This window comes from Heloderma suspectum, chromosome 4 (assembly GCF_057233095.1).
Source record: "Heloderma suspectum isolate Gila_16-S chromosome 4, 16-S_ref, whole genome shotgun sequence".
Taxonomy (NCBI): Eukaryota; Metazoa; Chordata; class Lepidosauria; order Squamata; family Helodermatidae; genus Heloderma; species Heloderma suspectum.
This window is the reverse complement of record NC_139461.1, coordinates 287,907,199-287,923,993: the sequence shown is the minus strand read 5'-3', so window position 1 is coordinate 287,923,993 and position 16,795 is coordinate 287,907,199. Positions and strand designations below refer to the sequence as shown.

General features: G+C 44.4%; 1 protein-coding gene across 1 annotated transcript in view; it reads right to left on the bottom strand.

The window, feature by feature from the left end:
* BCAS4 (breast carcinoma amplified sequence 4) overlaps positions 1 to 16,474 on the bottom strand; it is a 76,553-nt gene extending 60,079 nt beyond the window's left edge. The window contains exons 1-2 of the mRNA XM_084854153.1: positions 16,098 to 16,474; positions 6,703 to 6,774 (exon numbers count right to left, since the gene is read on the bottom strand). Coding sequence (XP_084710279.1) covers positions 6,703 to 6,774; positions 16,098 to 16,319 — 294 coding nt within the window. The 5' untranslated portion in view covers positions 16,320 to 16,474. The remainder of the gene's footprint in view (positions 1 to 6,702; positions 6,775 to 16,097) is intronic.
* Between the last annotated feature and the right edge of the window lie 321 nt (positions 16,475 to 16,795).

Here is a 16,795-nt window from a genome sequence, read left to right as displayed (position 1 = left end):
CGTGCTCAAGTTCATATTCATTGCATCGGTGATGCTATCTAGCCATCGCATCCTCTGCCGCCCCCTTCTCCTTTTGCCTTCAGTCTTTCCCAGCATCAGGGTCTTTTCCAGAGAGTTTTCTCTTCGCATTAGGTGGCCAAAATATTTCAGCTTCACCTTCAATATCTGTCCTTCCAATGAGCACTCAGGGTTGATTTCCTTTAGGATTGACTGATTGGACCTCCTTGCAGTCCAGGGGACTCGTAAGAGTCTTCTCCAGCACCACAGTTCGAAAGCATCCATTCTTCGGCGCTCAGCCTTCCTTATAGCCCAGCTCTCACAGCCATACGTTACTACTGGGAAAACCGTAGCTTTGATTAGACGGACCTTTGTCGGCAAGGTGATGTCTCTGCTTCTTACTATGCTGTCTAGGTTTGCCATAGCTTTCCTCCCAAGGAGCAAGCGTCTTTTAATTTCATGGCTACAGTCACCGTCTGCGGTGATCTTGGAGCCCAAGAAAATAAAATCTGTCACAGCTTCCATTTCTTCCCCTTCTATACGCCAGGAAGTGATGGGGCCACATGCTTTTTTTTAATGTTGAGTTTCAAACCAGCTTTTGCACTCTCCTCTTTCACCCTCAACAAGAGACTCTTTAGATCCTCTTCACTTTCTGCCATTAGGGTGGTATCATCTGCATATCGGAGGTTGTTGATAATTCTCCCGGCAATCTTAATTCCGACCTGTGATTCATCCAACCCGGCGTTTCTCATGATGTACTCTGCATATAAGTTAAATAAGCAGGGTGACAATATGCAGCCTTGTCGTACTCCTTTCCCAATTTGGAACCAATCGGTTGTTCCATGTCTGGTTCTTACTGTTGCTTCTTGACCCTCGTACAGGTTTCTCAGGAGACAGGTAAGGTGGTCTGGTACTCCCATCTCTTTCAGAATTTGCCACAGTTTGTTGTGATCCACACAATCAAAGGCTTTAGCGTAGTCAATGAAGCAGAAATAGATTTTTTCTGGAATTCTCTTGCTTTCTCCATGATCCAGCGAACGTTGGCGATTTGATCAATCGTTCCTCTGCCTCTTCGAAACCCAGCTTGTACTTCCGGTAGTTCTCGGTTTGCATACTGCTGAAGTCTAGCTTGTAGGATTTTGAGCATCACCTTGCTGGCATGTGAAATGAGCGCAATTGTGCGGTAGTTTGAACACTCTTTGGAATTGGAATGTAAACTGACCTTTTCCAGTCTTGCGGCCATTGTTGAGTGTTCCAAATTTGTTGGCATATTGAATGAAGCACTTTAACAGCATCATCTTTTAGGATTTTAAATAGCTCAGCTGGAAGACTGTCATCTCCGCTAGCTTTGTTGTTAGTAATGCTTCCTAAGGCCCACTTGACTTCACTCTCGAGGATGTCCAGCTCAAGTTCAGTGACCGCACTATCATGGCTATCGGGGACATTCAGATCTTTCCTGTATAGTTCTTCTGTGTATTCTTTCCACCTCTTCTTAATCTCATCTGCTTCTGTTAGGTCCCTGCCTTCTTTGTCCTTTATCATGCCCGTCTTTGCACAAAACGTTCCCTTGAGATCTCCGATTTTCTTGAAGAGATCTCTAGTCTTTCCCATTCTATTGTTTTCCTCGATTTCTTTGCATTGTTCATTTAAGAAGGCCTTCTTGTCTCTCCTTGCTATTCTCTGGAACTCTGCATTCAGTTGGATATATCTTCCCCTTTCTCCCTTGCTTTTTGCTTCCCTTCTTTCCTCAGCTACTTGTAAAGCCTCCTCAGCCAGCCACTTTGCTTTCTTGCATTTCTTTTTCTTTGGGATGGATTGAGTTGCTGCCTCCTGAACAATGTTACGGATCTCCGTCCATAGTTCCTCAGGCACTCTGTCTATCAGGTCTAATCCCTTAAATCTATTCCTCACCTCCACTGTATATTCATAAGGGATCCCAAGATGTCGATGTTCAATATTGCCATCTCATGTTTGACCACCTCCAGCTTACCTTGATTCATTGATCTGACATTCCAGGTTCCTAAACAATATTGTTCTTTACAGCATTGGATTTTCTTTTCACCACCAGACACATCCACAGCTGAGTGTCCTTTCGGCTTTGGCCCAGCCGCTTCACTCTTTCTGGCGCTACTTGGAAATACCCTCTGCTCTTCCCCAGTAGTATACTGGACACCTTCCGACCTGAGGGGCTCATCTTCCGGCGTCATCTCTTTTAGCCTTGTGATACATTCCATGGGGTTTTCTTGGCAAGAATACTGGAGTGGGTTGCCATTTCCTTCTCCAGCGGACCACATTTTGTCAGGACTCTCCGCCATGACCTGTCCATCTTGGGTGGCCCTGCACGGCATAGCTTATGGCTTCACTGAGTTATGCAAGCCCCTTCGCCACCCTCAACTACAACCCTGTATGTTGGCTAACTGCAACATACAGGGCTCCAGTCGGGGCAAGCCAGTTTTTGTCAGGGTGGAAACAGAGCCCATAGAGCCCCAGAGCAGTTCTGATTCTGAGGAAGAGCAACAACCCGTGGGAGAGGAGCTCGCTCATCACTCACAGGCACAGCGGCAGGGAAAGATTCCTCCTGCCTGCATTCCTGAGAGAGATAGTCACCCTGGCAGCAAGAGACCGGGGGATGGGGCCTTGCAGGATGCTTGGCGCAGACGCAGGGAGTGGCGCCAGATGGAGGGCGCTGAGAGGAGGCGCTCTGCATGCTTGGCGCTAAAACAACGGTCACGTCCCGAGGACCTACAGGTAAAAGGGAGGACTTCCCCATTGCCAATAAGTTCAGAGGTTTCCTGCCCTCCTCCTTCAAACGGGGACCAACAGCCTTACCGGGAGTTTAGGCTACTCTGCTAACTACCCCAGTGCCGTTCCTTGCTTAGTCACTGGTGATTAGCATCTGAAAGAGTCATTAAGTTGTAAAGGAAGAAAGCCTTGGAAAGAATCCTCTTCGTCTGTGTCTTGAGTTGGCTATTGGAGGGTACTGTAAGAGGCAGCTAGGGCACTCCTGACAGTTTTCCTCATTTACAAAGAAAAGACAAAAGAGCTGGGACATTAGCAGGCATTCCCCAGGCACAGGGAAGTGCAAAAAAGATTCCCAGCCCCGTTTTGATGAAAGGGCAGGGCTGGGGAAATTTTTTTTAAAGGGCTCTGATCACAATCAGAGTGGGGATGGGGGCATGGCAGCAGGCAAGATGGGTTCTGCCACCAAGTCCCCTGGGATTCCAGGTGGAGCCGGCTGGAGGACTGAGAAGGAAGTGGTGGCGGGGGACAAGCTACGCACTGTGGGTGGTATGCCTGATCATCTACTGGGCACCCCACCGCGCACTGTGGGTGATTTGCAAAACAACCCACAGTGTGTAGCTGGTCACTCATTGTGGGTTAACGTGTCATGCGAACACAGTGATTGTCTAAGACGGGCCCATGGTTTCATGGTAGCTATGAAATCCCAAGATGCTACAGACAAGGCATGGATGTTACAGTCCCCGAAGGCCATCAGCTTTGGGAAACTCAACACCAATCCCAAGAACATCTTCATCAGCTCAGGCAGGGTGACTGCTGAGCTGTGGGGTGGGTGGTACACCAGCAGAATTCCAACTTTATCTCGAGTAGTAGTTCCGTGTGACTCAGCCCCTGCCAATCAAGGTCCTTATATCTACAAATGTGAAAAATTAATTAATAAATTAGCAGAGGAGGAATTTTTGCATAATATTGTATTTATTTATTTTTATTTTATTTATTTATCTGTAGCATTTATATACCACTGAATATCATAAACCAAGCTTCAGCTACAGTAGTGTGCTGCTTTGAAATGAAACTAATACTTACTCCTTTAGATTAAACTGTGAGAGTGTGAAAAGAAAATGTGATGTCATATCTGTCTAATGCAATTGACAAAGAAAAGCATTATTTTTCAGTTTACCCTCATCTTTTCCAAAATACTGTTTGAAGTTAAGATTCTCATAAATCATAGGAAAGAACTTATATGAATTTATGCAAATATATTCATAAAAATCACTGTGACAAATAATTGTGACAAGTAAACCTGCCCAGAAGAGCAGGATGCTGAAAGCAGCTAAACACATTAATGCAGGATGTTTTATTGACTCACTAATTGAAACAATGCCTCCATTTCTTGACGACAACAAACAAGGCTATAAATCCCTTGGTTTATTTTTATGTGCAAGAATTGAAGTGAATCTGAAAGATGACATGAAATTTTATTAGCCTCAGATATTGTTGTATATGCTGCTGGAAAGAACTAGCTACCACAGGTATTTAGCATTGCAAAGCACAAATTCAGCAGACTAAGCACAGCAGTTTGATGCTGTCAGATAAGGTCAATAATCTGTATACAACCTAATTATTCATAGCCTTCAAGTTGCAGAAAAATGTTTTCATGGGTAAAGCAAAGATGAAGCAAACAAACAAACCCCTATATTAGCACTTGCTATAAAAGACATGGGGGTGGGGGTGAGGGTGGGGAGAGAGAATCTCCAGGGACATCTGAAAGTTTATTGAATCTACCCAAGTGATCTTTGAATGTGTAGTCAAAATGCCAATAGAACAAAGTATGACCCATTTAAAAGCTCAGTATAGGCAAAAGTATCAATGAAACTCTCTCAATAAAGAATCCAAAAGAGTGCGGGGGGGGGGGGGATATTCCCTCCAAGTTGCAAAGTACTGCACAGCCATGTATTCTAACAGCTTTGTTTGAATAGCTCCATGCGTAAAAGAGAAACAAATCCTATAATCAGATTTATCACAATAAGCATTTGGTCCATTATTTTTGAACTACTTGCTAAATAGAATCAATTTTCCACATTTCATGAAATATTACGTAAATATTGGAGTGAGCAACAAGCTGCCCGCTGTCCCAGCTCTTTTGAGTGGGAAGAATGTCCTACCTAGGATCATGGGCTTGCATTTAAAAGCACAATTCAGTGCTGCTGCTTACCTGTAAAGCTCCATACAGCTTGCGACCCAGAGAATGTCCTCTGCCACATCAACTTGTCTGTACACTAAACTCTTCCTCAGTGGCATTCCCACCAGATGCCCTCACTACCTGAAGTGAAGAAGATGGCTAAAGAAGAGGTTGTTACTCCATGCTTATGGAGTTCTTTCCCCACGGAGGCTTACCTGGCACCTGGGATGATGTATTTATAGGTTCCAAGGCTTTTAACCTCCCATGTATTTTTCCTACTGCAATTGTTCTGGTGCATTTAGTAAATTGTTTTTAGTGCTTTTACTGTTTTTTGTAATTACTCTTAACCACCCTGGCAATTTTAAACTGAAGGCAGTATAGAAACGTTGTAAAATAAATACAAAAAAAATAGTTCTCCATCCCTTTTGGTTGCACTGGAAACAGTAGCAAAAAGTGCTAAAGGACAGGAAACAACGAGTCAGGTTAAAAAGAAGCACAGATTAGTGCTAATTCAGTTATCTGTGCAAAGTAGTTTTTGTTCTGTTTTTTGTCACAGTACTATTTTCCAGCTTTACTTAAGTAAAAATCTAATTAAAGCCTAACAGTGCAATCTGACACATGCCTACACAGAAGTAAGCCCCACTGACTGCAATGGGGCATACTCCCAGATAAATAGGTACAGGATTGCCATCTTAAACATTATGTTGATTGTTTGTCACAAGGGAATCATAATACAATCTGAATAACTACAAAATGGCCTGTGTAACAATAAACAGAAGATTAACCATTTCAACATACAGTCTACACTGCAAACATATTTGATGTCCTTAAGAACGACTGCGACAGCATTGCTCGCTAGACCAGGCTGATGTATGCCATAATTTTCTTACTCTGCATTTGTATAGTACCTAATAAAAAAGGGCCCAAATTGGAGTGCACACAGAGTGTAGAGCATTTTATTTCTACCAAGCATTTTAAATGACATTGCCTTCTACAGCAGTGATGAAGAATGTTATTATCATGTTATTATGTTGCTGGCTGAAATGAGTTTGCAGCTATGGTATCCAGAGAACTCCACTATTATAGATACCCTACCCCGCATCTTAAATCGCCAGTTGGAAAGAATCCAATCATCATGACACTAGAGAATGGAACTTGCTGAGAATATGCTTGATGACCCCCTCAAATAAAAAGTACAGGACCACCAGTGAGCACATTTCCCAAAATGACCATTAGGCTGCTGTGAACGTAATGTCTTTAGACTTTATCCTCTCTAGAAATCTGGAAGGGGAACATACAGAACTGGGAAAAAGCTAATATTAACCTTTTACAGTGCTTAAACAGCAACAGCCAGAAAACCATAAGAAGATCCAGACTCCTTGGTGTGCATATGTATGTATGGAGCACATGAAATTTACAAGCAGAGAGCACTAGTCTAGGCCCTTAAATATTAGTGCGCCATAGTGCCACCTTGTGGCTCAACCATCACTGTTGTCTGTAATAAAAACCATTTCAGGGAAGGTTGTTATCAAGATGGCTGCCTTAGGAAGAGTGTGTATGTGCGTGCGCACGTGTGTGTGTGTGTGTGTGAGAGAGAGAGAGAGAGAGAGGGAGAGAGGGAGGGAGAGAAAGAGTTAGTTCTCTCCCTCCCCACCACAGCTGACTGCTGCCTTGCCTGAGTTACATGGTTTCTAAATCACTCACAAGATGGCCTCCACAGAAGTCTAACACAGAGAAAACAGTTACATTCTCCAAGGTCTACAGGAGTTGAGCTAAGTACATACCGTATCAGTCATACCACAGAACTCATCCAGTCTTATTAACATCTCTTCTATACATTCTTCTACTTCTTTCATCTGAAAAGAGAGATAATTTAATGTAATTTATTTCTATGAAAGAAAGAGGCAACTACCTTCTAAGAACAAACATTAACACAGTCTGTATTCTAATAAAGTTGTGGCACAACTTATTTATCAAAATTAAATTCTGAAAATGAAATAAAATAATTATTTGCTATTTGGCAATGAGATATGCATACACACACATGCGCGTTCGCACACACACACACAAGTTCAAGATGTTCAAGAAATCTGCTGTTTTCAAACCTGATAGCTTTCCAAATTGTAAGTCTCTCCATGACAACCCTCAAGCATAAGATGTCCTCAATTTTGAGTATTTCTAACAGTCCCAATAAAGTACCAACAGACTGTCCATGCAGAGATCCATTTTTTCCAGTAGAAACTATATTTAAGTTGATCGTGCTAGCCATTTATGAACCCAAACCCATTTCTTTGGTTTATAATGATTACTGGATTTGAATAAAGCAATTCTTGAGTGTAATTTGAAACAAATACAGATTGGAACTGAGCTTTTAACTTAATTTTCATTTCCTTCAGAATGGCATTTCAAAGGACATTGTTAAGTATTCTACAGTAAAATTGGCAAAAGCACCAAAAACTCTTCAGATAGCATGTTGTGGGGAATGTAGGGGACAAGAGAGCTTGGGTTTCTTGCAAATTCAAACATTTCCTTTGCGTCAGTAGAACTGTAGAACTACAGCATGTTTTTTACAACACCGTTACATTTTGTCCAACTATGTTGTTCAGAAGGCTGCTTCAGACTTAACAGGATCTGTTGTCGCAAGACCCTTCTCCAACCTGGTGCCCTCCATATGTTTACAGGTTGGGGAAGACTGTCCTAAGATAAGCATCCATTAACTTTTGTAAATGGCCAAGCACCTTAAAAATTCAAGACGTTGTTTAAGTATCTGAAGTGAATTCAAAGAAAGAGAATGCTCTGATAAAACTCACCTCTGAATCTTCTTAGAGGTGGTACAGACATTATTTACAGCCCTATCTTTTATTATGTCTGAAGGGAAGTAAATCCCATTGAACTCAGTGGGACTTACTCTCAGGTAAGTGTGCTTACTACTGCAGCCTTAATTAGGCTTATAGCTCATTCCACTCAGAGCACCTTTCTTGGCGGTCACCAACTCCTCCCACTTAACAACAAAAAATTAACAAATTTTCTTACTTGCAAGCTGGATTCGCTTCAAAGAAAAGCAAGGGCCTCTAGCCACGGCCATCCACTTCCCAATAATGCCTATCGGCTGCATGTGAAGCATCCTTAGGAAATGAATGTGGCAGGTGGCTGCAGGTCAATGTTTTCCTCTGCAGTGCACCCAGCCACCAAGGGAAAAAAAGAAAAAGAGGACCCTGTCACTGCTGTCTAATAAGTTGGGGTGGGGGAAAGTTAAAGAGAGCAGCAGGGCAGCTAGGAAGAGCAGTGGTAAGACAGAAAGGGGAGTTGGGAGAACATACAGAAGCCAGCGGAGGGTTTATGTTGTGTATTTGTATGCCTGAATGACTGTGAGCTGCATATCTGTGAGAAAAACAGGAAGAGATAACGGATTTAGGGGTGATCCAGAGAAGGGAGATTCTGGAGGTATCCTGAAAAAGAGTAAGTCTGGGTTTGTGATGAGAAGAGAGGGACGTGTGTGTGTGTGTGGAAGCAGGACAGGTACATGGCTGTATGCATATGTGTGTATGTGTAAGTGGGTGGGTGTGGTATGGGTGTGGTATGGGTGTGTGAGAGAGCGCATGTATGGATGAGTGGTGAGCCTGGGTGAAAGGTAAAAGACAGTGACATGGTTTTTACAATCACTGTAGCCCACGGGCACCAGATTGTCAAACACCCCCCCCCACACACACACACACACACACCGTGGCTTCTTGTGTCATCCAAACCTGGCAAGGGTGGCTTGCTGGGATGGTTAACAAACCACCCCACAACCTTACAACAGGCAATGGGTTCTCGGTGGTTTGTTAACCACTCTAACAAGCCACCCTTGTCAGGTTCAGACAACACGAAGAGCTGTGCCAGTGAGGGTAACTATGAAAATCAGCTGGCACGCACCTGGCATGTGCAGGATAGTTAACAAGCCACTGTGGCTTGTTAACCACCCTGTGATCATCCAAACCGGGCCATACTGGGGGGGGGGAATAGTTTGCCTTCTGTGAATTAGGTTTCTCTTAGCACAGAAACCTGTGGTTTCAAAGGTACTGTTTTGTGTATTGGGGCTCAGACCGCACCTCTCTTGTGCCCAGTCTTTTGGGAACATTACTAGTCCTTTGTGACTAGCTCCAGAGGGCTGGGGAACAGCATGGGAGGTAGTACTATATTAGTTTATCTTTCAGTTCCTTCCAAATATAGATTCTATAAAAGTGATCACTGGAATGTATGTAGGGGAAAAAACCCATAATTAAATGACATACATTAATAGTGTTTAACTGTATGCATTGTCAAAGTCTTTATATATAATTTTATTGTAAAATTTCAGTAAATTAAAACCATAAAGAGGAAAAGAAAAAAAAATCAAAAGTCAAAAACAAGATGCATTTTAAATTCCTTTTAGCTTCCAATTTAGTTAGAGAAAAGTTCTCAATAAGTTCAACATTTGGTGGGTTTTATATTAAAATGCAAGGAGTAAGATCAATCACCACTGTAGGACGCCAACAGCTTTAAAGCTGCAGGCTCTGAGGCGCAATCACAAAATAAGGTTGGTTCCTATGGAAAAAAATCTTATGCAGATCCACAACACATTTCAATACTTTTACTGTAGGGCTTTTTGTGTATCCTTCCTGTGTGAGAATTTATTTTTTAAAATAACCATCTTTGATCATTATGAAGAGAGTACAGATGCTGGGTTAGATCCAGGCTCTGCCTTCCATGAGAGGAAAGAATCTTTTGGAAGAGGAAGGTCCCTGCTCGTGGAAGGTCCCTCTGCCCAGTTTGGGGAGATCCCCCTCTCTCCATGCAGTGCACCCCATTCAGCAGGATCTTCTGACTGTGTAGCATTTTCAGGGGGCTAGGGGGCTGCCATGGGAAGGAGGGAGAGAGGAATTCCATGTCTGCCAGTGCAGCTGATCCAGCGTAAATCTGGATCCAATCCACTACATATTAAACCTGCTTTTCATCTTTTTTGTGCCTTGAGCACTATAGAATGGTGACACTTTGTAAACAGACAACACTGCTTTAGGGGTAAGCAAAAAATATAACTGTACACCATACAAAAATCAGTAACTTTGCACAAGTCCGTGCTAAAGGACATACTTCACACACGTTTCTATTTGTGAGAGTAGAATAGAGATTTACTATATTGATACTTATAAAATATAGATTTACAGGCCTCTATAAGCAACCTCAGTATCCAGCACTTTGGAGATATATCCAAATGGTATCTTCATATACTGCCAGTTAAATACTTTAGGGCGCAATCCTATGCATGCTTAGACAGAAAAAGGTCCTACAGCTCCCAGCGTTCCTCAGCAAGCATGGCTGGGTGGCTAACGCTGGGAGTCGTAGGACTTTTTGCTATCTAAATATGCATAGGATTGCGTCCTTAAGCACTAAAGCAAACATTTGAGAATCAATACTTGTCAGAAGAAGGATGGCTTTGTACAGCATTTCCATACGTGGGCCATGAGACCACACTGAACACTGAGTCCCCCCTCTGCTGTGTGCACTAGCAAGGATCTAATGCACATTTGATGCATATAGAATTGAACTGCACATAAAGAAATTTAGCAATGACATGCACACTCTGAAGGTAGTGGCCTTGATACTGGAACTATATGGAGTCACTTGGGCACTATCTTTGAGACTCAAAAGAGCTGAGTATAAAAGCAGTGGCATGACCAGTCTGTTCACCCTTGCGACTGCAGCTGCCATGGTAAGAACCCCAAGGAATGAAGACTGTGATATGAGAAGTCACAGATTAGCCATAGTCAAGGGTTAAAGGGCATCTTGTGGAAGCAATACACATGCACATGCACCTGCGCGCATGTACACACACACACAGAAGCAAATTATAAGCAGCAGGACAAGAAGGCCATGAAACATAACAGATACAGTAGATCAGTGATCTACTGCATAGCCCAAATGGATAAAAGAACACAGTGACTGAGTTCACACAGATAACCCACGCTGACAAATGTGTCATACCAAATATTGGTACGACACATTACAGTTAGTCTGTACGACACATAACCCACACTCAAGAGTTGAGTATCGGTTGAGTGTGGGTTGACATTGAACCATGGGTTGTTGTTGAATCATGGGTTATCATGTTGTCTGAACCCAGCCACACTATACAAACTATGGTTTGTTAATCACAAACAACCCATGAAGAAAACCCATGGTTTGTTGTTGGGCTGTATACATAGACATAGGATGTGTCATACAGACAGTTCCGCCCTCCCTGCCCCAAAACGCTCCTTTTTGGCCGCTCCGTGCTCCTCTTGCAAGCAGAGAGCGCGGGCTCCAAGGTTGGTTCCTGGAAAACAACATATCCAATGGCAGTCTAGTCGCTGTCTAGCAGCCACAGGGTTGCTCCCTTAATTGCAAAATGTCTAAACCAACCCAAGGTTAAGGGTCATGTCACAACCTAGCCAAGTGATAAACTAGGCCAAGCTAATTCAGCTTGTATAAACCTGTACTTCACGCTAGAATAAGGCATGATGAAGGTGAAGTTCAGATGTGTTGACAACAAAGCAGTACTAGGCTATTTCATGTTAGGTGCTATATAAAACCTTATTTGCCATCATTCACTCAACTTAGTATTTCACAATCGGTGTCAAGTCAGGTTAAAAATAAATTTAAAATAAAACAAAGTCACAGAAGAAATGTATCACACATTTTATGAATAATTACATAGTACTGGCTCTTTAAGGTACAATGATTAAGGGGGCAGCATAGCCCCAAACAAAGCTTACATCCTGTTCAACAATATCGCTGCAAATAACAAAACAGATAAGAGAAGACTGAACCCCTAATTCATTTATTCATCTTTCTTCTAGCACCTTTGGAGGGTCATATTCGGCAAATTATGTTAAAACACACACAAACATTTTCAAACCTCTATATGTGGTCACTTAATGAGAAAGCTGGTTATCAAGTCCATTAAAATAATTATGGAAAAAATATGCATTAAGTAACAAACAACTGATATCAACTCTACAGCAATATGAACAATAAATTAATAAAAAAAAAATAAGTACTGCTACAATACAAAAACAGCAGATTCTTGTGGCACCTCAAAGACTACTAAGTTTATTGTGGCATAAGCTTTCATAGACTAGAGCCTACATGACCAGAAATGCATAAAGTGTTATTCGCATTTGCAGATACATACACATGCACCTGCGCGCATGTACACACACACACAGAAGCAAATTATAAGCAGCAGGGCAAGAAGGCCATGAAACATAACAGATACAGTAGATCAGTGATCTACTGCATAGCCCAAATGGATAAAAGAACACAGTGACTGAGTTCACACAGATAACCCACACTCAAGAGTTGAGTATCGGTTGAGTGTGGGTTGACATTGAACCATGGGTTGTTGTTGTTGAATCATGGGTTATCATGTTGTCTGAACCCAGCCACACTATACAAACTATGGTTTGTTAATCACAAACAACCCATGAAGAAAACCCATGGTTTGTTGTTGGGCTGTGAACTGTGCATTGTTCATGATTAACAAATCACTGTTTGTTAGCGCGGCTAGGTTCAGACAACATGATAACCTCATTTCAGCAACAAACCACAATTCAATGACAACCCACACTCAACCCTTGAGTGTGGGTTATTGTATTGTATGGACCCAGTCATACACTCATTGGTTAGGGTCACAGAATAAGACAACCCATACTCAAGGCTGAGTATGGGTTGAGTGTGGGTTGTCATTGAACCGTGGGTTGTTGCTGAAACATTGTGTTCTGTGAACCCAGCTGTGCTAACAAACCATGGCTTGTTAACCACAAACAACCCACAAAAAGAACCCATGGTTTGTTGTTGGGCTGTATGCTGTGGGTTGTGCGTGGTTAACAAACCATGATTTGTTAGTGTGACTGGGTTCACACCACACAACCCCATGGTTCAACAACAACCCATACTCAACTTTGAGTGTGGGTTGTCACATGGTACAAACCCAGTCATTCACAACAGGCAATACAGTCACTGTGATAATACTAACTTTCAGAGGTACCATATCCTGAGTGGCTTTGGGGACAGAGTTAGGGTTTGTGGTCCACTGTTGCTTGTGAGTAGCTGTCTTAGATTATTGGGACATCTTTAAGTGAGGGCAATCCTGATACCCAAAGCCTGTGAGAAGGAAGTATAAATGTCCAAGATAGGCTGTAGTTAACTGACAACATGCTGGAGCAGCTTTAGCTGTGAATGTAGACAATAAGTATTATTTGTCACTTTCTCTTCTGGACCTGTCTTGTAGTAAGCACCTGCTGGATGGATACCTGTCTGGACTTGTCAATCTATTTCTTCACTTCATTTCAGTGGATAAATCCTGACGTAAATCCTTTAGCCAAGAGTCCCTGTTCAAGGGACTAGGTCAAATGCAGTTGTTATATGCTCCCATATACAAGTCTTTTGATCAGGTCCTGTATGGTCTCTGACTGGTTGTTTTAAATTGTTTTAGATATATGTTGTTGTTGTTGTTGTTGTTGTTGTGTGCTATCTGTTTTATGTCATTACATGAATGGTTTTATACTTTATATAATGTATTTTAATGGTTTTAAATTTTTGTGAACTGCCCAGAGCACTTCAGCTATGGGGCAATATAGAAATATAAAAAATGAATGAATGAATGAATGAGGGAGGGAGGGAGGGAGGGAGGCATTGTTATTGGCACTTCCTGAGCCAGATATTGTTACTGACTCTGCCTCTAGATTTGGTGTGGGGGATGGGTACTTCTGGGGAGGGTTTGCTCTTTGTCCCATTAGGCCAAGAAAGCAAGAACCTGAGTAGACATCAGGAGAAAAGTCAGGGAGTCTATTGCTTTGTTCTGAGGCAGAAAATCTACAATGTGGAAGCCCACTCCTGTCAAGACTGTAAACAAGTCTGCGGGACACCTTCAAAAGTTAAATGGTGGGAAAGTGGGCTATAAATGTGTTAAATAAATATAAAATTAGTTTAGCTGCAGACAGTGGGTTGTGTAGCGTGCTCTTTGTGGAAACTGAAAGCATGGAGACATATATATATATAGCAGTTAGTAGGTTTCTAATACATAGTGTTAGTGGGCAGTACTCAGTGGGGCTGCTCCACCTCCAGTGGGTCCATTGTGCTTGTAGGACCCACTGTTTGCACAACAGGACTTTGGAAATGCTTGTTTCTGGATCAATACATGCCAGTGAAGCTACCTTCTGTGAGCTCCGCTGACCTGCCTTGTTTTGGGTTATTTTTAGGACTGCAAATGCCCCACTGTGCAAGTTCTGGGTCCTGCGAATCACAGGCACAATAGGATACTACCCTATATGTCCACTGCATAGTTACACTTTGGTGTCAAGAAAGTGAACCTGCTGTTTGCCTATTCCAGGTTCAGACAGATAGTGAGGTGGAAGCATTGAAGTCTAGTGGAATTTCTTAAGGGTCAGATCAACAAGACAAGACAATACCCAGGAGCCTACTATAGAATAAGCCCAGGAGAGAAAGTGACAGAACACTGCTTGTTTCCACTTCCAGTTCCCAGTTAAAACTGCTCCAACGTATAATTAGAAATCAACAAACTATCCTGGGCAATAATACCTCTCTCACGCAGGTTTTGGGTCGGTTGCTCGAGGCATTTTTCTCCCAGCTAGTCTTACTTCAGGGTATTGGGGCCTGGCTGGATGAAAAAGGCGTGCCAGACTGAGCAAGGTAAGCCAAAGAGGGGGGATTGTTCATCCCACTTCATTCGTGCAACCCTTTTGCTGCTTAAGTCAGATTTCCCACCATCCATCTTATACCTGATTGAAACAGATTTAAACAAATGATTCTGCCACCACAGACCCAGTTCACAGATCACAATGGCAATTCCTGGATTGTTCAACCAAGGAATTGCAGGGGCAGGAGGAGCATGCTAGTTGTTTCTTCTTTTAATCAACAACCCAGGAACATACAGGGCAGGGTCCTGGGCTGTTTTATAACATCTGAATATGGAAACTCAGGCAGCAGGAGAGCTTGCACCAGCCCTGCATCAGCATGCTTATAGCACTATAGTCCAAACCTCCGGATGATTTCTCCAGCGACTTCATGTAGATATTGAAAAGCACAAGGGACAGAACAGAACCTTGCATTACTACATAACCCAAAGCCTGCAGGGTAAAAAGGAAGTCCCTCAGCATAACAGACTGAGTATGTCCAGCCAGGAAAGATGGGAGCCAACTTTATACCAAGCCATCCAGACCAACCCCTGGCAAGCAACCCAGACCGATACCATGGTTGCTGAGAAAGGCCCAGGATGACTAACGGGGTTGCACTTCCTCCTTCCATTCCCCACCATAGTAATCCACTAGGGCAGGGGTGGACGGAATGTAGATTTCCAGATGTTTTCTACTTCAGCTCCCACCATTCCTAACTATAAGCCAAACTAGCAGAGGCTTCTGGGAACTGAAGTCCCAAACATCTGGAGATCTACCTTCTGCCCAGCCTTGCGCTACGGCAGCCTTCACCAGCTTGGTACTCTCCAGATGTTTTTTTTTTACTACAGCTCCCATAGTTCCTGTCCATTGGCCATGCTGACTGTGCATGATAGGAATTGTAGTCCAAAACATCGGGGAGGGGGCGCCAGGTTGGAGAAGGCTGTTCTAGGGCGAACAACACTGTTTCCATACCGTGTCCAGGCAGAAAGTCAGACTAGAGCAGATCTAACGGCGGTTGTTCTGCACTATGGTGCATTTTCACTGTATTAATCTTTTCTTCGATTGTCAGCTTCGATTACCAGTTTGGCCAATGAGGTGGGGCCACACACTCACACACACAATTGAATAATTAAAAGTTTCGCGAACGAAGTCTACCAAGGTCGCCTTCACCATTCACACACACATCCCCATCCCCACCCCCACCCTCAGGAAGGGAGGAAGGGGGGGAAGCTGGAGAAAAAGGCGGGGATCCTCCCAATTTAGTATCCTAGCCTACACGTCCACACGTTACTCTTAAAGCGCGGCTTTTAAAGCTCACCCTCGAACCCCTCAACCATACGCATCGCCCCTCCAACTCTCAGGAGAGCCCCCCACCACACACACAACGGGCGGGCCGACACCCCTCCCTCTCCGCAGGCGTAACTAAGCAGCGCTCTTCAACCCCCCGACGACCCTCAGGCCGCGGCCATCACCCGCCCGCGTACCTCCTCCCCCGCCTCAGGGACCGGGCAGAGGGCGAGCCGCCCAGCCTTGCTCTCCGCCGCCTCCCGCTCTCCTCCTTCCGCCGCAGCCCTCACGCGGGGCGCCCGGTCGTCGCCGTCCTCCTCGTCGAGCAGCGCCGCGGTGCAGCCGCCGGCTGAGGGGAATAAGGACGGGGGCGGCGAGGACAGCCTGCGGGCGGCGGGAGCGTCCCCCTCCGCGCTCATGGCAGCCCTCCGCGCGGCCCCGGGGCCCGGAGACCGCGACGAGGCGCGGCAGCGGCTGCCACACAGGACCGGCGACCAGCCGGGCTCGACACCCCCCCGCCGTAGCAGCGGCTGATCCCAGGCGGCCGGGCTCGAAGACGCTCCTTCGGGCCTCCGTTTTCCGCAGGCGAGGTCGGGGCGCCCCCTAGCGCGGCCGCTCAGCACTGCGTCGCCGCCATCACCACCGCCACCGATTTAAAGTCGCCTGGAGAGAAGCAGCGCCCGCCCTCCGTCAGGTGCCCATCCAGCGCACGCTTACCCGGGAGCAAGTGCCGCTGAATCGTGCTTAAGACGCTGAACCGCAGACCCGAAGGTCGGCAGGACAGCAGTTCGAGACCCGAGTGCCGCGTGACGGAGCGAGCTCCCGTCTTCAGTCCCAGCTCCTGCCAACCTAGCAGTTCGAGAGCAAGACATTGCAAGTAGAGAAATATGTACCG